General features: G+C 34.9%; 1 protein-coding gene across 3 annotated transcripts in view; it reads right to left on the bottom strand.

The window, feature by feature from the left end:
• CAPN3 (calpain 3) overlaps positions 1 to 26,543 on the bottom strand; it is an 89,012-nt gene that overhangs the window by 28,755 nt on the left and 33,714 nt on the right. For 2 of the 3 annotated variants that reach the window (XM_074289382.1, XM_074289383.1), the window contains exons 2-6: positions 13,463 to 13,532; positions 8,400 to 8,518; positions 4,364 to 4,497; positions 3,225 to 3,393; positions 2,010 to 2,147 (exon numbers count right to left, since the gene is read on the bottom strand). In XM_074289382.1, coding sequence (XP_074145483.1) covers positions 2,010 to 2,147; positions 3,225 to 3,393; positions 4,364 to 4,497; positions 8,400 to 8,518; positions 13,463 to 13,532 — 630 coding nt within the window. The remainder of the gene's footprint in view (positions 1 to 2,009; positions 2,148 to 3,224; positions 3,394 to 4,363; positions 4,498 to 8,399; positions 8,519 to 13,462; positions 13,533 to 26,543) is intronic. The other variant, XM_074289384.1, reaches the window with a different exon arrangement.

Raw genomic sequence — 26,543 nt, 5'->3', positions numbered from 1 at the left:
AAGTGCAACAAGAAAATTGGATTTACACACATATATTGTATCTAGGTTATACTGTAACACATTTAATATGTATGGGATTGCCTGTCATCTAGGGGAGGGAGTAGAGGGAGGGAGGGGATAATTTGAAAAAATGAATACAGGGATAATGTTGTAAAAAAAATTACTCATGCATATATACTGTTAAAAATTTTATAATTATAAAATTAATAAAAAAAACCTCTTCTGGTGGGAGGAATAACACACTGCCTTTCTTCAGAGCCTTGGAATTTCATGGAATCATGAATATTGCAGAAAGGATAGAGATAATGATGATAATAATATGAGAGAAGTAATTCATTTGGGGTTCTGACCTATGCCAATTTGATAGCATCATATCAAAAATCTGTAGATAAGGCCCCTAAGCTCAGAGCTGCAGATTCTAAATTCACTTCCTCAACTGTAGAAAGTTAACTAAAGGCCCTCCACCCTTGTTTGGTTTAGTGATGGTGACCAAGTCCAGCATGGCAGAGATCACAACTTTTTGGAAAAGTCCTTATAATATTTTTGTACCTCTGGACCAATCCATTGTCTAATAGGAGCAGATGACTATCTTATGACTACTTAGGTCACTGATTATGACAGCTTGTACCATTTCCTCCTAACCAGATTGTTCATTTTATGTGAGGCTATTTCAACTTGTGACACTGCTGACATATTTTAACATCATATGTCCATCAGTGGAATTATTCTGTATTTGGTATAGTTATTCCGGAATGACTGGACATCTAGCCTTATAAAAATAGGGTCCTGAAAGGAAGAGGCGTCTCAGATCAAGGGAAAGATCTGAGGTCCTCTTCATTAAAGGGAACTATGAACCTTTTAATAAAGTGCCATTGGCTCAGACTTCTCCTCAGTCTCTCTTATTGTAAGTGGGATAATTTTAATCCCCACAAATAATATTATAATCTATATCTGAATATTAAAAAAATCTTAATGTATAAATATATATTTATAAATATTATATATACAAATTAATATATAGCATATAACATATATGCAATATATAACACATAATATAAAATATATCAAAAATATCTTTACTACAGACTTGTAAAATAAGGGATTCCTATCCTAATTTAAAAGGATCTCTCTTCGAGAGATTGAATGATTTGTTACATAGCTGGTAAGTGTCAGAAGTAGAACTTAGCCCTCGAATTCTGACACTCTTTGCATTCTGCCATTCTTCCTTTCCATCTAATCTAAACCCTGTTCTAGTTCTCTCTTTTTAGGAGGAACCCAGTGCCTAAAGATAGGAAGTAAATTACCTTAAGGTCACACAGTTCAGTATCAGTGTATGAACCTGGCTCTCACTGTCTCTAATGTAGTACTTTTCATTATGTCATCAGGTCTTTCCATCCCTTTTACTGAAGAAAAGAGGAACCTTATGTTTATCATTACTTTGAAATGACTTGAAGCTATTAAATAGCTATATTACTATATTTCAAATTTTTGTATCTCAATAGAATTGCTTTTCTCAGTAATTCTATGTATTTTATATACTAGAATTATTATTCTGTTATTCTGAAAAGGGAGCCACAGGCTTCATCCAATTGCCAATTAGATCCAAGAGACCCTTGATCTAGATAGAGTAGCATTCTGTTTTTTTCACTGATCTTCCTATTTTCTATTTGCCCTGAGCACTGGTAGGTAATTGAGAGTTAGAATGGTTTGTAAGCTGGTATAGATTATGTGAAACACTATAATAACATCACCAAATAATGATCATGGGAAGCTTTTCCCCCACCTCCCCAGACCCAAAGACAGAAAGTGATTTGGCCAAAACCATAGGTTGTTAATTATTAGCATCTAAAGATCCCAGTTAAGTCTATTCCAAAGTCTCAAGGCAGTTATTTGCATGCTAAACATGCAGAGAAAGGCAGGAAGCAAGGCATGAAGAAGGGTCATGAAGACATGAGAATTGGTCAGTAGTCAAAGGGGAAGGTATTACTCATCATCTCAAGTATACAAACCCGGGCTGGCCTGTCATCTGTGCCTCTTGGATCTAGGTCTGAATCCCTTAGTTGGGAGTTATCCAAATTCTTCACCATCCTAGCAATCAGCTCCCCCATGCTACAACCAGAAGTCCCATAGGTCATGTTTGTACCATCCTGAGGACAGGGAAAGGAGGGGCATAGGACAGTGAAAGAAGATTGAGGAGAAATGGAGAGAAAGGGGGGAAAGAGAGAGGGCAGAAAGGAAACAAGAAATTCATTAAGGACAGAGGCAAATAGCCGAGGAAAAAGAGGAAAATATAAACTCTAAGAGTAAAAAAGAAAAAGGTGGAAATAAAACACTAAAGGAAGAAAACAGAGAAAAAAATCCAGTTTTTCCTTCATATGAGATGGAGTAGCTTGCATTCATTGGTTTCACCAAATTCAGGATTCTAGATTTAAACTATACCCATTTAGGTGAATCCCAGAAAGAAGAGGATTCTTGGCCCAGAGAAAGATGGCTATTATGAAGAATAACAAAACTGACATATTTAAAGAATTGTGGAAGGCTTTGGAATTTCTTTGTTCTAAAAGAAAGGGGAAATAAAACCAATAAGCTTTGAGCATACCACATATAGAAAGATGTCATTGCCTTCCCTTTAGACCAGGTGTTCTTAACTTGGGGTCTATGGACTTCCAAAGAGTTTAATTTCAGGGGTTCTAGGAAAAATGTTATTTTCATTAAGCTCTCACTAAAATTTGGCATTCTCTTCACTATGGCAGCATTAGCAGTATCAGTGGCTTTGTCACCAATAGGAACCACAAATATTTTCATATCACATTATAGTTATTGTAGCTATCTCTAAATATCATTTCTATTCATCATTACTTTATGTTATTGAAGTCATTAAATCTGCTATTAGATACATGTCATCTTTTTTTTTTCTATTTTGTTTACTATTTCAGTATAATTGACTTTTTTTTGGTAATCCTATGTATTTTATGCATTTATAAATGTTATTCTGAGAAGACTATAAGCTTCACCAAATTGCCAAAGGATCCATAACATAAAAAGATTGAGAATCCTGGTTTTAACAGAGTAGTATCCCGTCTTTTCACTGATCCTTCTACTTTCTATTTGTTCCATCCATGAACACTGGTAGGTAATTGAGGAATTAGGAAGGCATCATGTGCTTATTCATTTACTAATGGGCTTGGAATAAACTTTGCCCACCTGGACACCCCTGGACTCACATCAATGGAGCAGCCCATGAGGGAACCCCTCTCAATAGCTTTCTTCATGATCTTGTACATGTCTCTGGGAGCGTCCTTGATCTCAAAGAATTCTGTCACTCCTCCAGTGAAGTCCTCCATAGCTTCTGTGGTGTTACCACCTTTCAGGGCTTCATAAGAACCATGGAGCCTTGAGGAAAATATGAGGGAAAATTTCAAATCACAAAGTTCTAGGGCAATGTGCCTCACATGGTTCACCTGAGGTAACCAGTTCCTGGTTCATAAGCTGGAGTCAGGTGGGCCTCTGGCTCCTGAGCTCCAGAGACAGTTTCCTTTAGTACATGCCTGGGCTACTAGAACTGGAATAAAATAGCTATAAGAATCTTCAAGGTAAGTACATAATGTCTTTATTTTTATTAGAGAATTTAAAAAACTTAGAACTGCTCGTAGCCTTAATGGTTTTGCTTTTTATTATTTTTATTGACTTTTTTGCTCTTTTAAATTTTTATTATTAGCTTTTGTTTTTAAAACACTTTTATTTTAAAAATATATTCTCCTCCTCTCTCTATCCCAGAGAGTTGTAAAAAATAAGATGAAATACTTTTAGGAAAAAAAGACAGTTTAGCAAAACAACATATCAACCAAAACTGATCATATTTGCAGTGTTTCATCTCTATAGTCCCATACCTCTACATCTATGGAGGGAGGTATTTTTTCTCTTTTCTTTGAGGCTTGACTTCACTAATGGGATGACTCTCTCCAAATTGGCTTCATATTTACATTTTCTATCTCTCTCTCCTTTCCTTTCTTCCTCCCTCCTTCTGCCTTCCTCTACCTCTATCTCCCCATGTTCTTCTCTTTCCCTCTTTTCCCATTTTCTCTCCTTCCCTCTCCTCTTCCCTGTTTTTTCCCTCCTTTCCCCTCTTCTTTTCTCCCTTTCCCCTCTCTGTCTCTGTCTCTCTGTCTCTGTCTCTGTCTCTGTCTCTGTCTCTGTTTCTCTCTGTCTCTGTCTCTGTTTCTCTCTCTCACACACACACACACACACACACACACACACACACACACATACACACACACAAAACTTGTGTCATGAGGCTTGACACAGTTTTTACAACCCATCTCCTCTCTCCAGTACTGGGAATTCAAGAACATCATCTTACTTTGCGTAGGCCTTCTCCAACAGAGCACTCCAAAACTCATTGCGATGGTTGGATTTGGTGAAGACCAGCTGGTTGTTATAGGTTGGGAGGCAGTCATCAATAACCACATCCACCCAGTCTCCATAACGCCAGAACTAAATGGAAACATTAATCAATCAATAATCAATCAACAATAATTTATTAAGTGCCTGCTATGTGGTAAGTGCTAGGAACACAAAAAGAAACTACAGATAATCCCTTCCTTCCAGGAACAGGAGGAAACAACATGCTAACAAATATATACAAAGCAAGCATTTACCAGACAGAAAATAGCTAAAAGCAGGAAGGCACTGGAATTAAGAGGGGTTAGGAAAGACTTCCTCTAAAGCATCTAAGGTTTTAACTGGGACTTAAAGCCAAAGAGATCAGGAGTCAGAGCAGAGAAGGGAGAATGTTCCAAGCATGAGACATAGCCATCAGCCTTGATGAACAAAGCTCCCAGTTCAACAATGCTTAATTATTTCTGAATATGATTACTTAGCAGATTTGGATGTAGTGATTTTTCCTTCTCCTAGGTTTTATGTGGGACAGCTGTAGGTAGCTCAGTGAATAGAGTGCTGAGCCTGAAGTTACTAAGACCTGAATTCAAATCCAACCTTAGACACTTGGGCAAGTTTAATCCTGTTTCTTAATCCACTGAAGAAGGAAATGGCAAAACACTCCATTATCCTTGCCAAGAAGACCACATTGGACAGTACTGGTGTGTTATGGTCTGCAGTCAAACATGACAACATTAACCCTAGCATTTTACATTGTGAGACACTATCGAGAAAACTTTAACATGTCTATTTGCAGTTCATTCATTCATTTAACAAAAATACTTATTATATGCTAATTATGTGCAAAGAAACATGATAGGCATGTTAGAGATACAAAGAAGCATAGGAAATCAGTCCTCACCCATAAAGAAGATTATAATTTAGTTGGAGATACAAATACCCTCATAACTAGGATATGAGGCAGGCAGTACATATTAAATGACATATGATTGGTTCCTACAGCAAATGTTAATGTATTCAGAGAAAGGGCAAATCTAGGATTTGTATGCTACAGCCTGCTTGAACTGACTCTTAATTGTTAAATTTTCATGAGTATTTACATTTCAGAAGTCAGAAAGTGCTACAAATCAGGCACTGATTGATCATTTTGTTGATTGTCTAAACTTAAGAAAGTGATGGTGAAAATGTTAATAATACAGATTAAACTTAAAAGAGTCTTGTGTGTATGGGATTTTCCCCCTAGAGAGAAGGTTGTTAAATATTTACTATCATATCCCTAAATAGATCCTTTTCAGCTCAGGCTAAAAATGGATTGAGAGGCAAAAGACTCTGGTTTTCTGATTGTAATATTGCCCAAATTTGAAAGGCAAAGCTAGGTCACTCAGTGAGCAAATAATTAATCTGCTGCTCCCGTAGCAAGATTAGAAGGATTTGAGGTAGGTGAGAGTGCAGACTTTTTTTTTTTTTTTTCCTTTCAACAAACATTTATTTATTTTTCAATATTCTTTTTTTTTTTTTTTTTTTTTAATTTTGAGTTCCAAATTCCTTTCCTCCCTTATCCTCTTTCACTCACTGAGGCAAAAATAGTTCCATGTTAGCTTTATCGCCAGAAAAGTGAGAAAAATAAAGTGAGAAAACTATACTTCAATTTGCCTTCAGAGCTTCTCAGTTCTTTTTCTAGAGGGAAATAGGATTTTTTTTTTTTTAATCATTAGTCATTTGGAAATGAATAAAGACTACTTTTTGGTTTTATCTGTATAACACTTCATAAAGTGTCTAGTAAATAACAAGTGCTTAATAAATATTAGTTGACTAACTGACTGAAGGTAGGTCTACTCCAGAGAGAAATCCCATTATTGTAAATCCGAGTCACTTGAGAGTTCTGATTAATGCAATGAGAATTACCAAGGGCTGAAGGTGAAGTATGTTATCTATCACCTGCTAGAGAGGTAATGCTCTCAAAATGCAGGATGAGACACTTTTGTATTTGGCCAATGTGAGAATTTGCTTTGCTTCATTGTGTATTTTTGTTACACAGGCTGTGAGAGTGAGAGTGGGAGAAAGAAAATAAATGCTTGTTAGTTGAAAATGATTAATTTTTAAAAGGAAATTAATTACATCTATAAAATAATGGGTTCATCAACAGTACATGGCCTCTGCAGTTCTTTGCAAATTTACAACTGTGATAAACTTGCCTGCAACAGCCTTGATTTATCTAAGACAGCTTACTTTTTTAAAATCAATTTTATAATTATACTTTTTTTTGACAGTACATATGCATAGGTAAATTTTTTTTTTTTTTTACACCATTGTCCCTGGCACTCACTTCTGTTCCGAATTTTCCCTCCTTCCCTCTACCCCCTCCCCTAGACAGCAGGCAGTCCCATACATGTTAAATGTGTTATAGTATATCCTAGATACAATATATGTGTGCAGAACCGAACAGTTCTCTTATTGCACAGGAAGAATTGGATTCAGAAGGTAAAAATAACCTGGAAAGAAAGACAAAAATGCTAACAGTTCACACTCATTTCCCAGTGTTCCTTCTCTGGGTGTAGCCGATTCTGTCCATCATTGATCAACTGGAACTGAATTAGATCTTCTCCATGTTGAAGATATCCACTTTCCTCAGAATACATCTTCATACAGTATCATTGTTGAAGTGTATAATGATCTCCTGGTTCTGCTCATTTCACTCAGCATCAATTCATGTAAGTTTCTCCAAGCCTCTCTAACACAGCTTACTTAATGGTATTTTATTTTCCAACTACATGCAAAGATGGTTTTCAATGTTCATTTTTAAGTTCCAAATTGTTCTCCTTATCTCCCTTGTATCCTTCTTCCCCACGACAGCAAGCAATCTGATATAAGTTATACAATAATTTTAAACATATTTCCCTATTTTGTCATGTTGAGAAGGATAAAAATCAGAATAAAAAGAGAAAAAAATATGAAAAAGAAACAACAACAAAAAAAGTGAGAATACTAGGCTTTGATCTTTATCTAGTCTCCATAGTTCTTTCTCTGGATGCAGATGGTGTTTTCCATCCATATTGGAATTTTCTTGGATTACTGTATCGCTGAGAAGAGCTAAGTCTGTCATAACTGATCATCACATAATATTGCTATTACTATATCTAACACATCTTGATAAGATATGGACACATTTCACAAATGTTAAAGAATTAATTCGGCTTGATGGATCAACAGAGTGATTTATTTATTCATAGTTCACACTCATGCTTCATAAGGCTTACTTTGCTTGACAATAAAGACCAGCAAAAGGCTTTTAAGTAAATTGTGAATTTAGTTTATGCTCAATTTTAATGTGAAGTACAGTGACAGCTGTGGGCCCTTTCCTAGGAGCCCCCATAGATGCCTTGGAGAGTTAAACACAGTGTTAGGGGTTTGGAAAATATTTGGGATGGGCTATGAATTTTGGCAGAGCTTTAGCAGCTGGGGAAAGGCTAAAATAGGCTGACCTGCTGTTGCACAGGATGTCTATTTCCTGCTCCATCTGGAGCACATGGTGAAGCTGAATTTTCCAACAAAAAATAGGGCTATAGACTGGGCAAGATGAACACCTGTTCTCCCACCTTCTTCCTCTTTCTACCCTCCCTCTGCCACCAATAGGCAGGGTTTACCCACATCTGTTTTCCTCTCAAAGTCTTGTGGCAAAAGCAGGACAAGGAATGCCAGTGCAACTTTGATAGGGATAGGTAGATGGATGAATGGACAGATAATCAAATAGGTAGGTATATAGCTAGAGCATATTAAGTATATCCCAGGTGTTGGGCTATTTAGCAGTACATGCTAAAAATTGAAGCAAAAGAGACAGATAAGGACCCTGAGGTCAGAGAGGTTAATTGGATAGCCCAGAGTCATATTGGTGGTAAGCAGCACCCTTAGTTCCCTGACTTCAAATCCAATGCTCTTTATAAATGCCTCATCATATCATCTCCCCCATTTACACCCTCCTTGAAAGCCTAGCACCTCACCTGGAAATGGAAAATCCCAGCATAGTTTTCAGTGAAAGTTTGATCATGAGGGATAACTCGAAAAAGTAGTCGCTCATTCAGGGTGAGGCAGGCAATGGCAGCCAGGAACCAGCAGTCCCCTATAGGAAAGGAAAAGTATAGTGAGTAAGAATAATAATAGTTGGCATTTAAATGTGGTTTTTAAGATTTGGAAAGTGCTTTAAATATATTATTTTGCTTAATCCTCAAGACAACCTTGTGAGATAGGTATTAAAAGCACTTAGCACAGTCTGGCACACAATAAGCCCTATATAAATGTTCCTATTATTAGTACTATTATTCCTACGATGAGAATAGCTAACATTTATGTAGCACTTACTACATGTCAAGTATGGTGCTAGGTACCTTACAATTATTGTTATCTCATTTGATCCTCACAACCCTGAGTGCTATTATTACCTCCATTTTACAGATGGGGAAACTGAGGCTGACAGTAGTTAGGTAAAGTGCCCAGTCACATAAGTGTTTGAAGTCTTATTTTTTCTATTTGTAGAGTGTAGCTATAAATACTTGCACTATTAACTTCAAAGGTTTGCACTTTGTAAAGTGCAAAGCACTATGTAAATGTGAATGACTATTAATAATAACCATAATAATAAGTATTAATATTTTTCTCATTTTTCTTATTATATCTCTCATTTAATTATCTTTTCAATTGATTTAAGACAGAAACTATCCTGTGATAATTAGATATTCTCCTATCTATTCCCTTTTCTCTCTTCCTGAAATCAAATAATCTTAATTCTTTTAGCTTGTCCTCATAAATTCTTCTATCCCAATCCTCAAATTATGTATATGGCTACATTCTGCACCCTCACCAATTGCACTGCAGGTTGATTTCTGGCAATCTACTTCCCTCCCTCCACCAAATCTTTCATGATCAAGAGGATAAGCAGAGACAAGAATATAATGGAAAGGACAGTATAATTGGAGACAAAAGGCCTGGTTTCAACTCTCAGCTACTCTACACTGGCTATCACTTCTCTGAATTGCTGTTTTCTTAGTTGAAAAATGAGAATAAATGTTATTTATACTACATACCTCAGAAGTTTATTGTGAGATAATGTATGTGGGAGGGCTTTGAAAAATGTAAGATGCAATATAAATGTAAATATTAATGATGTCATAATTTTATGTAAAAATATTGAAAACCTATTTTTATTATTAATTATTATTATTATCAAAGTCAGATTGAGGCTAAACAAGACAACTAAGACTCCAACCCAATTCTTCTAACCACAAGTTCAGTGATTTTTCCATTAGACTGTCATTGGCAAAAAGTGGATTTTTAATGTTACCTTAAGGTTGAAGGAAATTTTATTAAATATGTATTGAGTAGAAATAAAAAAATAAATAATCAATGTACAAATAAATATATTGTTATATTATATGCTAACATACTTAATATATAATATTAAATAATATATAACTAATATATAAATATAATCATAACCTATTTCTAATCAATACATATTTTATTTCTAATCAATACATATGGATTCTCCCAACATTGGGGTAGATGCTATAATTATCTCCATTTCAAACTGAGGCTTAAAAAGAGTAAGTGAACCCTTTGTTGTCAGGTGGATAATAAATACCTAGGGTGGGACATCCAAGTCTCCTGATTTCAAGGTCACCATTCTATTCACTATGCCTATCTATAAGAAATACTTCATTTTACTTGACAGACATGTGTAGTTATATTGGGTTATAATTTAATTACTGATTATAATTTGATTGTATTATTGAAGAAAATGGGATCAAACTTCAGGTTTAAGACACAGGAGGAACTACAGTTCAAATATTGTGGATAATGGTGATTCATTGACATGAAAACACAGAGACCTACATCCTGATTAAAAACTATTACTATAATTAAATTAATGTTTGATTCTGCAACAGTATATGCATTTAGCTATATTGAAAATAATAGGAATGGTTCAAAATGATATAATTATCTTGTTAAGGAAGTAGGTTTTTTTCCTACAAATACATCATTTCTTGCAAAATGAATAATTTTGATTATATTAAGTTAAAAAGTTTTTTATATAAACAAAATCAATGCAAACAAGATTAAAAGGGAAGCAGAAAACTGGGGAAAATTTTACATCCAAGAGTTCTGATAAAGGCCTCATTACTAAAATATAGAGAATTGACTCAAATTTATAAGAATAGAAGCCATTCTCCAACTGATAAGTGATTAATGAATATGAATAATTTTCAGATGAAGAAAAGAAAACCATTCCCAATCATATGAAAAATGCTCTAAATTAATATTGAGCAAAGAAATGAAAATTAAGACAACTCTGAGGTACTACTATACACCTCTCAGATTGACTAAGATGACAGGAAAAGATAATGATAAATGTTGGAGGCGATATGGAAAAAACTGGAATATTAATACATTGTTGGTGAAGTTGTGAACTGATTCAATCATTCTAGAGAGCAATTTAGAACTATGCCCAAAGGGATATCAAACTGTGCATACCCTTTGATACATCATTGTATCTACTGGTCCTGTATCCCAAAGAGATCTTAAAGAAGGGAAAGGAACCCATATGTGCAAAAATGTTTGTAGCAGCCCACTTTGTAGTGGCAAGAAACTGGACACTGAGTGGATGCCCATCAGTTGGAGAATAGATCAATAATTTATGTACATGAATGTTATGGAATAAGAAACGATCAGCAGAATGATCTCAGAAAGGCCTGGAGAGACTTACATGAACTGTTGCTAAGTAAAGGGGGTAGAACCAAGAGAACACTGTACATAACAAGATTATGTGATAATCAATTCTGATGGACATGTCTCTTTTCAATAATGAGGTAATTCAGGCCAATTTCAATAGACTTGTGATAGAGAGAGCCATCCAGAAAGAGTATTGTGGGGACTGAGTATGGATCACAACATAGTATTTTCACCTTTTTTGTTGGTGCTTGCTTTTTATTTTCGTTCTCATTTTTCCCCTTTCTGTTCAGATTTTTCTTGTGCAGCATGAAATTTGTGGAAATATGTATAGAAAAATCGCACATGTTTAACATATATTGGATTACTTGCAGTTTTAAGGGAAAAGATGGAGAAAGGGAGAGAGAAAAAATTTGGAACATAAGATTTTGCAAGAATGAGTGGTAAAAACTGTCTATGCATACATTTTGAAAATAAAAAAGCTAAGGAAAAAAAAAGAAATACATCACTTCTTTTGTCAATTTATCAGGGAACTGAATTTGAAGAAATCCCAAATCCTTAATCTACCACATTTAGAATGGTGAAGGAAGAAATGTTTGTGTCAGTATGAGAAAATCTAATTTTACAAAACAAAGAAAAAAATTTAAGGATGGTGTTTTATATTAGGTTTATAAATTCATATGCAATATACTGTCATATGCAATATACAAGGTCTGTTGCTGAAGTAAATCTGATCAGAGTTCCAAGAGAGTTATGGAGGCAATGAAGAGTTTTGAGATTTTAAATGTGACAAATTGTTATATGCTAGAGAAATATAACTGTCATATAATTTTTGGGCAAATATAATTTATCGGATTACAGATTGAAAGTGAAAAATAGTTTGTCATTGCAGATAAGAGTTTATTGCTGAGAGGAACCAGTGCAGAACTCAAAAATATAAGGGGAGACACAGATATCAAAATTGGATTATCTAAATTTGAAGCTGAAAGTGTTGTATCATACATTTGTTGTTGAGGAATAAGTCTGGCTGAGCAGTGGAACAGTTTGGAAACAGAATCAGAGAAGTTCCTTAATACATTGACTAATTTGGCTGAGATATCAGTATGAGTCATTGCCCCTTACATTTTTTACATATGGGACCATAGATTTTAAGTCATTTAATACAATCCTTTTGTTTTAGAGAAGAGGAAACTGAAACCAAGAAAAATTGACTTACCTGAGTTTACAGATGTTAAATATCAGAAGTGAGGTTTTGAAAATATATTCTCTGACTCCAAAGCCGGTGCTCTTTCCCCTGAAGATTCTAAAAAGATTCTACATTGCATACCCTTTGATCCATCAGTGTATCTATTGTTCCTGATAGGTTCTTTAAAAGAAAAAGCCCTCCTCAAAAGGTTAAAAAATAATTTAAAGTATGATAAGAAAAACTTAATTTGTCCATCTCCTTTTCGGGAATGTGTCAAAAATGTAAAGTGAGATATACCTTACATATAGGAATTGTGGCCTAGTGCTGAACTGGAAGTCAGGAGACTTTGATGTTTATTAGCCATCTGACAATGATTAAGTTACTCACTTTTTTAAAGCCTCAGTTTTATTCTCTGTGAAATGGAGATAATTACGGCACCTACCCCAATATTGTGAAAATCAAATGAAATAATATATTTAAAGTTTTTTGTAAGCCTTAAAGCACAACATATGTTAGTTCTTATTGCTATTATTGAGAGGCAATGTAGTGTACTGGATAGCCAGGCAATCCTCCATTCAAGCTCCACCTGGTATACATATTAGCTAATCACTTGATCTCTCAGTGCTTCAGTCATCTCTCTAAGCCCGTAAGAAGCAGAAAAGGTGCTGGTTTGCATTTGTAGAGAGAGTTTCTTTATAACATTGAAACACAGATCTAGTTTCTATCCCTACTCTATTATTTTCCTGTGCTACAAAGCAACATGCTCATAAACAGAAAAGAAGATGAAAAATCTGCACCTGCAGATAAATGAATGTGAGAAGAATTTGCTTCTAAAATTAGAAAAATTACACCAAAAATCAATCATTTCTGGGATAGCTAGATGGCAAAAATAGCACCAGCCCTAGAGTCAATAGGATCTGAGTTCAAATCCAGCTTTAGACACTTACTAGCTTTATGATCCTGGGCAAATCATTTAACTCTCATTGCCAAAAAGGGGGGAGAAAAGGGAGAAAGGAAGAAAGATGGGAAGGGAAAAGAAAAAAAGAAGGAAGGAAGGGAAAGGAAAAGAAAGAAAAGAATAGTCTATCATTTCCTCCTAGCAGTGCCTAGCCTTCTCTTGTCCTCAGAATAAGAGAACAATGGGGAATTGCCCACCTAAATCTCCTTGGCAGATGTCAGTTCTGTTGGCTCCACCAATGATAAACCTGGGATTCTCGCAGATTTCCTGTGAGGAGGAAAAAAATGACACAAATCAATGACAAATAAGTTGGTGCCTTTTAAATTTGGGGGATGTAGCGGGGTAGCTATATCAATGTGTTTCTCTATTCCTTCTAAAATTAAATATAAACTCCTCTTAATACCCAGGTCCCAACTTACCTTTCTGACTTCAATACACATTACTCCTCTTCACATATTCTTTTGTTTAGTCATACCATCTCTTTTTCTGTTCTTTACAGACAGCACTTCAATCTCCCAACTTTGTCCCCCATCTCTAGAATGTAATTCCTCCTCACTGGTGCTTCTTAAAATCCCTAATTTTCTTCAAAACTCAGTCAAGCATTTCTTTCTACATGAAATCTTTCTTGACCCCTTTTACACATTTGCTTATAAATTCTCCCCAACAATATAACCTTGATTTTTTTGCATATATTTATATATAATATATATGGATTATAAAAAAATTGCTTTGGTATTTTGGAATCAGAGGGTAAAATAGAAATTAAAAGAATCTACCAGTTATCTCCTGAAAGAAACCCCAAATGAAAACTCCCAGAAATATTATAGTCAAAATCTAGTTTCCAGGTCAAGGAAAAAATACTTCAAGTAGCCAGAAAGAAAGAATTTAAATAGCATGAAGCCACAAGTGGGGCCACATAAAATATAGCAATCACCACTATAAAAAAGCAGATAGCTTGCAAGATAGTGTTCCAAAAGCAAACCAAAAACAACTGACCTGCAAAATTTGAGTATAATCTTATAGAGGGGGAAATTAGATTTTTGATAAAATACAGCACATTTAAACATACTACTCAAGTAAAAAAAAATGACATTTAAATACAGCACTCATTTAAGCCTCTGATTGCTGATGAAGTTATCAAGTGAAATAGAAAATAGAAAAAAGAGAAGAACCAGGATAGAGCCTTGTAGAATACTCATAATTAATAGGCCCATGATATCATTAGAACTCCCTCGAATGGATACAGATCAGGGCTTCTTGAACTTTTTTTACTTGTCACCTGAGAAATTTTTACATGTCTCTGGGTATATAAGTATATAAAATAGATATACAAATCAAAGATTTACTGATAATAAATCATAATTTTGCAACTCCAAATTCAGTTAAAAGAACCAATATGGAGTGGTCACCTATAGTTTAAGAAGCTGACATGTAGATGACAATTTATTTATACCTTCTTAGGCTTTGAAATTATTTTCAATATCTTCTCATAAATCTACTATAGAAGATATATCCATCACCTTGGAAATCTTCCTTGAAGTCTTTTCACATTCCATGGGATCAGTGAGATATTTGGTTCCATCAATTTATTATCTCTTTCTTTTATTAAAAGATCTCCTTTTCCAAATCATACATTTTTGGGAAAATATATTTCATGCTACATTTTTGTGCAAAAGTCATTGTTAGCAAAATGGTATAGGCTATTTACATCTATCATGTGGTTTCTCCATGTCTTTTGGGTTATTCACAATTTCATTTTTTTGATGATCATGATTTTTCTATAATTTGTAGCTATATATTATCATGGGCAGAAAATTTGTGTTAAAAAGATGAATTTTATGTTAGAGAGCAGCTTGGGATCACTGATTTGAGCAGTTTTTCTCAATATTATTTAGCCATACCCCTTTTCGTAGTGCCTAGAAGCTGGAAATTGAATGGATGTCCATCAATTGGAGAATGGCTGAGTAAATTGTGGTATATGAATGTTTTGGAATATTATTGTTCTGTAAGAAATGACCAGCAGGAGGAATACAGAGAGGCTTGGAGAGACTTACATGAACTGATGCAGAGTGAAATGAGCAGAACCAGGAGATCATTCTACACTTCAACAACAATACTATATGATGATCAATTCTGATGGAAGTGGCTGATCAGTAATTAACAGAACCAGCTACACATAGCAAAAGAACATTGGGAAATAAGTGTGGACAACAACATAGCATTTATACTCTTTTTGTTTTTGTTTGCTTGCATTTTTGTTTTTCTTCTCAGGTTATTTTTACCTTATTTCTAAATCTGATTTTTCTTGTGCAGCAAGATATAAATATGTATACATATATTGTATTTAACATATACTTTAACATAGTTAGCATATATGAGACTACCTGCCATCTAGGGGAGGAGGTGGAAGGAAGGAGGGGAAAAGTTGGAACAAAAATTTTTGCAAGGATCAATTTTGAAAAATTACCCATGTATGTGTTTTGTCAATAAAAAGTTATTAAAATATTATCTAGCCATGAATTTATTTTTAATGAATCTTTGCTGGCTCCTGGTAACCACTTTCCTTTTCTTTCTATCATTTGATAATCAGTTCTTGGATTTTCCTGGGAATTAATATCAAACTCATGAGCCTATACTCTTTGAAATCAAGACATTTAGAGGATCTTCATAGATTTGTCACTAAAAGGGACCTTAAAAGTCATCTATTCCAATTCACTTGAAAAAAATGAGGAAGACAAGAGGAGTTGAATGACTTGCCCAAGATAAGACATAATGATCCAAGAGCATTCCAGGTAATAAGTGGCTGGGCCAGGGTTCAAATCCAAAACTTCTAATTCCAAGTTCATTAATCTTTTTTTTCCAGACCATATCCCTAACCTCCTCTATACATTTTCAAAGATTATAGAAAATTCTTTAATGATTCTATTAACAGAGTTCTGTTGATCCCAGGATATTACTGGAATGGCCTAGAAGACTTGAATCTGATTTCATTCAAAGAAGCTAGTTGCCTTCTTGCCATTGCCTTAGTTATCTTTAGCTTTAATTCCTTAAAAAATGTCTTTTAATTTCCATTTTGAAAACTATTTCCCTTAATAGAAAAGATAAAAGCAAAAGAAGAATTTAGTAGTTCTGTTTTCTCTATCATTGATTAATATCATCTCCAATTTGCTGCTTTCTGTGTTGGTTCAAAAAGCCATTTTTTTTCTTTAGCATTTTTGCTAATTTACAAAGAATTTGTATCACCAGAATGGTAATTTTGAGTGTTTTCCTATACCTTTTGAATTATCTTTTCTTTTTGAGTTCCTGATCATGGGCTCGTTCCCATTATTTCTTTGAACTTTTTGAAATCTAATTTATTTCTGCCCAATATTTCCTTTCCTTTACTGTTATGAACATTAAGATAGCACAGTTATTTTCTCTGGTGTTTCTTATTGTTTCTACTTCACTAACCAGATACATAATAACTGTTAATTCAATGAAGACTCTGATCTTGTTGGATATGTTATGTGTATGCAGCAATAAATAGATGTATAGAAAGATGGATAGATTAAATAGGTAGATAATAGATAGGTAGCTAGAAAGATAAGTAGATGAATGGATAGTATGGTGAATGAATCGACAGATAGATATGGTAAATGAATAGATAGATGGAGAGAGAAAGATGCAGAGATAGGTAGGTAGGATGAATGAATGGATGGATGGATAGGTGGATGAATGGATAAATAGAAAGATATATAGATATGTATGCTTGTTTTGGGAAAAATTATCTTTTGTGCATGCATCTTTGGTGGTGAGGATTATTTTCTGAAAGAGGTTCACAAATTTCCTATTTTATACCCACCTTTGTCTTTAAGTCTTGAATCCCATAGAAATGGGATTCCTAACATCTAGTATTACATTTGATTGTGCCTAATCCCCATGGGTAAATACTTACAAATTTTTCATAATATGATATTGATAGTGAGTTTCTTCACTTGCAAACATAAAGAACTTGGACTAGATTATATTTAAGGACTATTCCAGCTCTAACATTCTATTTCTCTGTGATGATAAACATTTACTAAGAAACTATATCTAAGTATAGAGTAATACTTTCCCATTTCTTATGTAATATAAAACATGGATGATGAAATAGAGGGTACCCAAAAGAGATCATTCTGGGGGCCTCATTTCTTATCTAGCTTTAATCACTGATTGGGCAATGATTCAGACAAACTGAGGCAAGTTTAAAAAAAAAACTTTAATTTAAAATGGTCAAGATCTTCCTCTGTGTCTGGGGCTTTTGCCAGTCATACTGATCTCTATCTTGCCACTGGATCCAGATAGCTTCAGAGAAGAGAATGAAGCTGGTGACTTTGTACAGCCGTGCCTCAATTCACTTGCAAGTCAAGAATCACCTTCCTGATATCATTGTTCCTCTTTATGAACAAAGGACAAAAAACAAACAACTGTCTGAGGTATCTGATTTTCTAATACTTTTCTAATAGTAACTTTTCCAATATTTTTATAATACAACTCATTATGATGGTGGAATTTTTATAATAAATAATTTGTCATTAGAAAACCCCATTGCACTTTAATTAATTATACATGTAAATTATCATTAAAAAAAAAAAAAAAAAAAAAAGAATCCAGTCTTTTAACTGCTTGTCTTATCTAAAGCTCTGATTGAAGATTTTTTCAGCTGGTGCAAAAAACAATTGAATGGAGTAGAGCTGAGGCACAATTTGCCTGGAAAGGGGGTGATTTGGTTCTTGATCCTCAAAAGGACTGAAAGAAAAGGCTAACTGGGAGAAGGATGATGGCTGCTCCATAGGGTAGTGCAGATTGACAAAGCATGGGGGTGGGAATGGCTACTGGAAGGCACACCTCACTGGATGGGAAGTATACCTCTGGGGAAGAAGTGTCATATGGGAAAGAAATGGACATTCTATGGGAGTGTCCTCTAACTTCTCTTTATGTTGGTGCTCTAGGACAAAGTACTATTCGCTCTGTACTGATGACTATGTTTTTAAAAAAAAATTTTTTTAAACAGAATTTTATTGTTCCAAATGAATGCAAAGCTAATTTTCAACATTCACCTTTGCCAAACCTGGTATCCCAAAAGTTTTTCCCTTCTCTTTCCCCCTCCCCCCTTTCCAAGACAGCAAGCAATCTGATATAGGTTAAACATGTGCAATTCTTCTAACACATTTCCACATTTGTCATGCTGCATAAGAAAAATCAGATTAAGAGGGGAAAAAACATGAGAAAGAAAAAAAACAAGCAAACAACAAAAACAACAACAAAAAGGGTGAAAATACTATGCTTTGATTCACATTCAGTCTTCAAAGTTCTCTCTCTGGATGTGGATGGCACTTTTCATTACAAGTTTATTGGAATTGTCTTGTGATTGCTCTTTTCTTACCTATACAATGACAAAAATTTATTTGGACTGATTTTGTTACTCAATTGCCTGGCTTGCTGACAGATCTGATTCATTAATTCAAACAAAATAGTTTTATTGGTTGTATGTGTGAAATGCAGCAATTAACATTATATCAATGCAAAATAATATAAAGTGTTAGCTCAACAGTGCAAGCCAGCAAAAGAAAACATAATTGATCAAAGCTATTATATAATGTGCCTATATTATCAATAAAACAAAACCATGATAAAGAAGCCACAACAAAAGACTCTGAATTCTACCAGAAGGAATAAATGTAGTAATCTTGGTATCACCTTTTTGGGTATGAGTGCAATTATCTTTGCAGTTATTTTAGGTTTAGACCTAGAAGGGAGTTTCTAAGGCATTAAATCTAACCCCATCATTTAAAGATGAGCCCACTGCAGCCAAAGATAATAATTGACTTGCCCGAGGTCACACAGTTAATAAGTATCTAGGGTGCAATTTGAATCCAGGACTATCTTGACACCAAGTCAGGTGCACCATATGGCTTTTCCAAGATACCCATCCTTTCTGGCGAGGCATGTTATATTTAAAATTGGCCAGGGATCTCTGAATACCAGTGGTTCCTCAAGGGAAAGAAACTTGGGACTAAAGAATTACCATTGGTGTATCTTCAAACAGAGCCAATAATAGTCACAAGTTACGTGTGTGGGCCAACTCCTGAGTTTTTCTGTTAAAACTGAATTACCAGAATTCAGGGTTCTCTCCAGACAAAACTATTAAGGAAACGGAGACTGTGATTCTTCATAAGAGCAAAGACATAGAATTGGAAAACATCTTAGAAATCACTTGTCCAGTGACCCTTTCATTTTGCCAAAGAACCAAAGGCTCATGGTTTTAAAAGGTCTTGCCCTGTCACACACATAGTTAAGCGGCAGTGTTGAGATTAATACACATGCCCTCTAAGACTGTAGATAGAACTCATTTTGCGTTTTGTTTCCTTTGCCTTCTCATCTTCACTCTTTGCTCTTCTCCACAGAACATCTCCTCATGGCTAATGCCTCTGTGATCTCTCTGCTGTTTCCTCAAGGAAACCTCACCTCAAGAAAACATTTATTCATTCACTCAACAAACCTTACTTAGTGCCTAGGAGGTACAAGGAAGGCCCTGTGTTCTGTTGGAGAGGACTGCAAAGGTGGATCCGGGCCCGCGAGGAGTGGTGGACTGATTGATGGGTTGATTATACAACAGTGTGAATTTAAGTTAACATGTTGCATTTTCTCAGCCTTATTTTCAATTGAAGGAATAGCTAGCATTTATATAGTTCTTTAAAGTCTGAAATGTGTTTTACAAATATTCTCATTTTTATCCGCACATTTTATCCTACCTGGGAGGTAGGTGTTATTATTATCCCCACTTTACAGAAATGTAGGCAGACAGAAGTTAAATGACTTGCCCAGAGTCACACATCTAATGTGTGAGACTGAATTTGAACTCAGGTCTTTTTAATTCTAAGTCTAGAATTCAATCTACTATACTCCCTAAAGCTGTAATTAACCTCAGCAACTGAAGGCCCACTGAGGACGGCTTATAAATACCTAGGAAAAGGCTGGTATCTTTCTGGACTTCGGGTGACCGCACAACATCCCAGTTTACCGTATGTTACCGTATGTCCCTGTAGATGCCCCCTTTTCTCCTTCCCTACCTTTGGCCTCTTCCACGTAATATTCTTCATCTTAGATTTCTGCCTCAGTTCTTGGAAACCCAGGGCCTGAACACCTGCTGGGAATACATGGTCCTCAAACAGCCTCTTCTGGGCCAGGCACCATTTCCTGAGGACACCATAATCCTGTCCCTCGAACTTCAGGGGCTGGGCAAGGGTCCCTTCTCCATTCTTCCTGTCTCTTTCCCGGATCACCCGGTCACAGAAGAATCCTGGTGGGAGGTAGGGCATGGCCGCATCCACCAGAGGCTGGTGAGTGGAGAACTGGCTCTTTAACTGAGGTACCTCTCTGCCCCCTTGGCCCACAGCCCGCCCCAAGCCTAATCCCCCCATCAATGGGCCTGAGCCTATAGACTACCTCCACTGGCAACAAACTCCGAATGCATGTGAATGGCCACAGTCCCAGAGAAAGGCAAGCCCTTTGAGTCAGCAGCTTTTGACCCTGAGGTCCCTATAGCAGGCGGCAGCAGTGGGCAGCACTGTCTGTGTGAGAGAGTGAGCCAGGACCTGTAAGAATGGCCAGGCAACTCTAGACAGAGCCACAAAGGAATGGAGGCTTTCAAGATTTTGCAGAGAAGGATTCCTATTAACTCAGGCTGAAGGAGATGGCTTCTGACATTTTCTCACAACTCTCACAGATTCTCTGCTTTCACTATCTTTATGAGCCTCATGGGGATTTTCTTTTTCCTTAAAATAAATTTTTTTAAAAAGTAAGTCAAATCTCAGAGCAACTTATCCTGCCTCAGCAAAAGGCATTCATGCCTTTCAAACTAATTGTGAATGGGCTATAGCATGCAGCATGCTAAACACACTATAGCTAATCCTATACAAGTCAGTGAATGCATAGGAAGAGTGTTCCCCAAGCCATTGTCCATGGCTAATGAAGCCTTCATTTCTCCCCTTCCCAGCCTCACCTCCAAAACAACATGACATTTGTATTGATTATCTCAGTAATCTGTGAGAGGGGCCCAGAGGACTGCAAACAGCATGTTCTATAAGAGCCCCAGTTTTGAGTATGTCTTCCCTGGAATTGAGAAAAACTTCCTCTGCAAAGTTAAGCAAACTCTATGTCCAGATGGGCAGGGAGGAAATTGACAGGTTGAAGGGATGGGGAGTTTATATAACATATATACACATAATCACACACAGATATGTATGTACACACACACACACACACACATAAATTTATGTATATAACTTGATTCCATATGATTATATACAGTACAACATTATTATATTAATGTATTAGGTGTCAATTAGTAAGTTATATTAATATATCATATAGCAACATATTAATGCATATCAATATTAATATAATATACATACACACATTAGTGTACTTATACATAGGTATAGTAAAATATTATTATGTATACTATAACATATATATTATATTACTATATAAAGAATATATAATATATTATGCTATATAGTGTATTTAATATAGCATTACATATTATGTTAATGTATCATATTAATATGTTATAATAACAATATATCATATATTATGTTTATATGTTGCCTCATATTAAGACATTATATTTAACCTATTATTTATTGTATAATGTTAATATATTAATCTATTATTACATATTGTGTTAATATCACAAATTAATACATTAATTCAATATACCACTACATTTTAATGTCTGATAATAATTTACCACATATTAGTATAATATTACTGTATTATTGAATATTATATCAATATATTTTACATATTAGCATTATTTACATATTTATAGGTGTATGACATAATTATTGGTTTTATTATTTTATTTATTATTATATTATATATTATATTATTATTATATTTATTATTTTATGAATTATATCAAAAAGCATTATTTGTTTTACATAGAATTATTTAGCATATCTATACATATATCTCAACTTATATTTATTTAGTAGCTTACAGTTTATAAACACTTTTTAAACCATCCCCTATATAGAGTAGAACCAGTACTTATTGCTATTCCCATTTTATAGATTCTCACTGACGTTAAGTGACTTGCTTAAGGCTACATAATTATCAAGCAGAAAAAGTAACATAGATTTAGAGTAGGAGCAACCCTATGAGGTCATCTAGTTCAAACTCTGATTTTACAGATAAGAAAAAAGAAACCAAGAGAAACCTTAAATAAATGATAGATCTCAGATTTGAGCCCAGAATCATTGATTCCAGATCGACCATTCTTTCCACTATACCATGCTGGACCTGGGATTCAAATTCATATCTTCTGACTCCAAGCTGAGGTTTATTTTATTGTATTACATTGGCTTCTCTAATAAAAACAAATGGAAAATCTTAAAACAATGTCTTCATATTTAAGTCATTATGTTTTAGCGTGAGTCCACTATCTCCCAGAAATTTGGGAGTACAGGTGGTCATTTATAGCCCTTAGTGATGGTCTAGAACTATGTCCTCTCCCTCTTCTTAGCTTTCTCCTTTCCCAAACTCTTTAGTATCTGAGGTCTTGAAAAACCACAATAAAATATACATATTTTCAAAATTGTATCAAAGTTAGCATGAAGACTTTCTAGGGCAGAGGGATCAAAATTCAAACCACATTAAAAGGTAATTGGAAAATATTTATTAAAATAAAAATACAACAAAATACAGATAACTTTACATTTAAAAACTAAGTCATTGTAGCCCACAGAGATCCTCATCCCAATTTATTGCCCACCCTTTTCCCACTTTCTATTTGAGTTTGCCACCACTATTCTAGTAGATAAGAAGGTCAGGCTCATGTCACCTCTCTGCTCAAAACCCTTCAATGATTTCCCATTGTGCTTAGCTTTGCATTCAATGTGTCTTTTTTTGGCTTACCTCATAACTATGAATAATAGTTATTATTTGTATAGCTCTTTAATGTTTGCAAAGCACTTTATATATGTTTTTCATTTGTTTCTTATAACTCTGTAAGGTAGATTTTTAAAAATAACCATCACTTAATGGAGGGAAAACTAAGGTTGACAGAATCAAGGGACATGCTCAAAGTCACATAACTAGGTAAATGTCTGCAGTAGGATTTGAATTCAGATTTCATTGACTCCAAGCCTATAGCTGTAGCTACTGAACCACTAAGTTCTAGCTCATGTGCTCTGTGCACTAGTCAAACTTGCAGGCAGGTTGATTTCAGAAAAGCTTGCAAAGAGTTGATGCTAAATGAAGTGAGTAGAACCAAGAGAACATTGTACACAGCAACAAGATTATGTGATGATTATATAATGGATGTGACTCTTTTCAACAAGGAGGTGATTCAGGCCAATTCCAATAGACTTAGGATGGAAAGAGCTATCGGCATCCAACGAGAGAACTATGGACTCGGAATAGTTTCACTTTGTTGTTGTGTTTGCTTGTTGTTGTTGTTGTTGTTGTTGTTGTTTTTTTCCTAATTTTTTTGTTTCACTTTTTTATTTGATTTTTCTTGTATAGCATGATGAATATGGAAATATATTTAGAAGAATTGCACATATTCATCCTATATTGGATTGCTTGGTGTCTATGGGCAGGGGAGAAAGGGAAGATAAAATATTTGGAACATAAGGTTTTGCAAAGGTGAATGTTGAAAACTATCTTTGCAAGTATTTGGACAAATTAAAAAAAACTATTAAACAAAAAACCCAAAACAAATACATATCTTGTACTTTCCCATCCCTTGTGTCTTTGCTCAAAAACTTTATCATATTTAGAACATCTTGACTTCTCATTTTTGCCTGTTGAAATATTGGATATACCTCAAGATCCAGATCAAGTGCCACTTTTTCATGAAAGTTTCCCTCTAATTCTGCCTCAAGTCAGAAATGATTTTTCACATAGTCCTTCATTTGTATCTCATATTCTTACCATGTTTTGGTTTGCAGTATAGTTACTTGTTTATGAATACTCCTTATGTTTATGAACTCCTTTCTAGATTGTAAACTTCATGCAGGCAGAGCCTAGGTTTTATATGTCTTTTTTTAAATCCCTATTTCCCTTCCACAGCATCTAATATTATATTTAGTAAATAATAGGAACTTAATATTTACTGAATTTCATTGAAATAAATTGATGGTTTATTAGTAAGAGTGAAGAGGAAACCCCAAAACTCTGAAAAATCCTTAAAGGAGAAAACCTCTTTGGACTCTGCTTCAGGGAGAGGACTCCACCCTAAGCATAAACAGTTTCATCTTTATCTGGCTCAGTCCCAAAACCCATTGAATTCAATTCTAATTCTAACTCTGGCTGAAACCCAGCCCAGAGCCAATCTGGGACTCCACCTACAAGCCCCCTTCAGCTTGTAGCCAAAGACCCATATTATAAAAGAGCCAAGCTGGAGTCCTCTCTTTGCAGAGGTCCCAAACATGGCAGCCTTACGCTTGGCATGTTAAAGGATTTCTGCCCACTGGAACCCTGGTCCGGTGTCTTTTATCTCTACCTTCAACTTTACTAAATAGACTTTACTTCCAAACCCCATAATAAACCTCTTTTATCAATCAAGGTTTTTGGGTCTGTAAATTCTTTTAGAGGGGACTCTTGCACTGCTACAAGACCTCATTTAGCTCTGTATCCTTGCACTGAATCCAAAGGGGTTGCAGGGGAGCTCTATTTGACTCCCTGTATCCTGAACCTGTCACTAGATCTCAATTAAACCTAATTTCATTTAGGTATCCCCAGTTCTAAACCTCATCAAGAGTTCAATTTTTTTTAACATTAAACATGGTAGAAATTTATGTTCAATCCAATATATGTAAACATATTTATACAAATATCTTGTTGCACAAGAAAAATAAAATCAAACCAGAAAAAAAAAAGAAAAAAAATTCAAGCAAACAACAAAAAGAGTGAAAATGCTATGTTGTGACACACTCAGTTCCTGCAGTAAAGATGGCTCTCTTCATTACAAGTTCATTGGAACTATTCTAAATTATCTCATTGTTTAAGAGAGCCACATCCATCAGAATTGATCATTGTATAATCTTGTTGTTGCTGTGTACAATGATCTATGAATACAATTTTAAAAAATCTTTTAGATGACTCAGAGTGCAATAAAAGTGTCTTTGGAACTCTTTTTCACCTTATATATACTGCACAAAATGGGTACTTAATTCATTAGTGAATTAATACCTATATGAACAGGCAAAGGAGAAACAGGTGTTCGATGTGATCATACTTTATTACTGAAAAAAACTACTTTAGAAATTGCTGCAGCATATAATTACAGTATTCTGTAGTGACCCACCTACACTAGGGCTTTGGTATGGCCTAGAATATAGCCTTAATTATAGGGCAGAAAGGTCACTCTGAACCAACTTGTAATTTCTTGTAAAGACCAACTGTTACAGTAAAAAAGAACAATGAACAATGATAATATATTCTTGATTGTGTTGCAAAATTCTTAGATAAGCCTGGATGGACACAATAGAATCCACTCTTAAGACACTGAAACTTACTGCATTTGTAGTGGTACAGCTCATGATTCTGGCATCCAATATTGTTCTGTCAGGTTTATACACAAATGTGTGTGTGAACACTGAACTGAAGACATGGCAACCTAAGAGAAGGCATAGCTCTATCCATAGAAGAGTCTCAAGAAGCATTTTGATAGTACAAATTATTAAAGCACCATCACAGAGACAAGTGGTCACCATGGGACTGCCATATTGTTATTGTTGTTGTTCAATCAATTTCTCTCTTTGTCTCTGACTCTCTCTGTCTGTCCCTCTCTATCTCCTTCTCTCTCTCTGTTTTTGTCTCTCTTCTTTCTGGCTCGGTGTCTCTCTCTGTGTTTCTGTCTGTCTCTGTCTCTCTCTATCTTTGTCTCTTCTCTCTGTCTCTGTCTCTTCCTCTCTCCTTTATCTCTCCCTCCTCCATTTTTGTCTTTGTTTTTACATCTTTCTCTCTTTTATTTTCAATCTTTCTCAACAATCTTTTCTAGTAAATACTATCTTACCACTATATGGTCAAAATATTTAAGTTTCAGCTTCAGTATTTGTCCTTCCAATAGTCTGAATTAATTTCTTTAACTGGTTTAATCTTCTTGTTGTCCAAGGGACTCTCAAAAATCTTCTCTAACACCACAATTTGAAAGCATCCATCCTTCTCTAATTTATCCTTCAGCATTCTGATAAATGGCTTTTCGTAAAATACTTCTTCCACTATGTTATTTTCCCATTTCAA

The sequence above is a fragment of the Sminthopsis crassicaudata genome, chromosome 2 (genome assembly GCF_048593235.1).
Source record: "Sminthopsis crassicaudata isolate SCR6 chromosome 2, ASM4859323v1, whole genome shotgun sequence".
NCBI classification, from domain to species: domain Eukaryota; kingdom Metazoa; phylum Chordata; class Mammalia; order Dasyuromorphia; family Dasyuridae; genus Sminthopsis; species Sminthopsis crassicaudata.
This window is presented reverse-complemented; position numbering and strand designations above follow the sequence as displayed.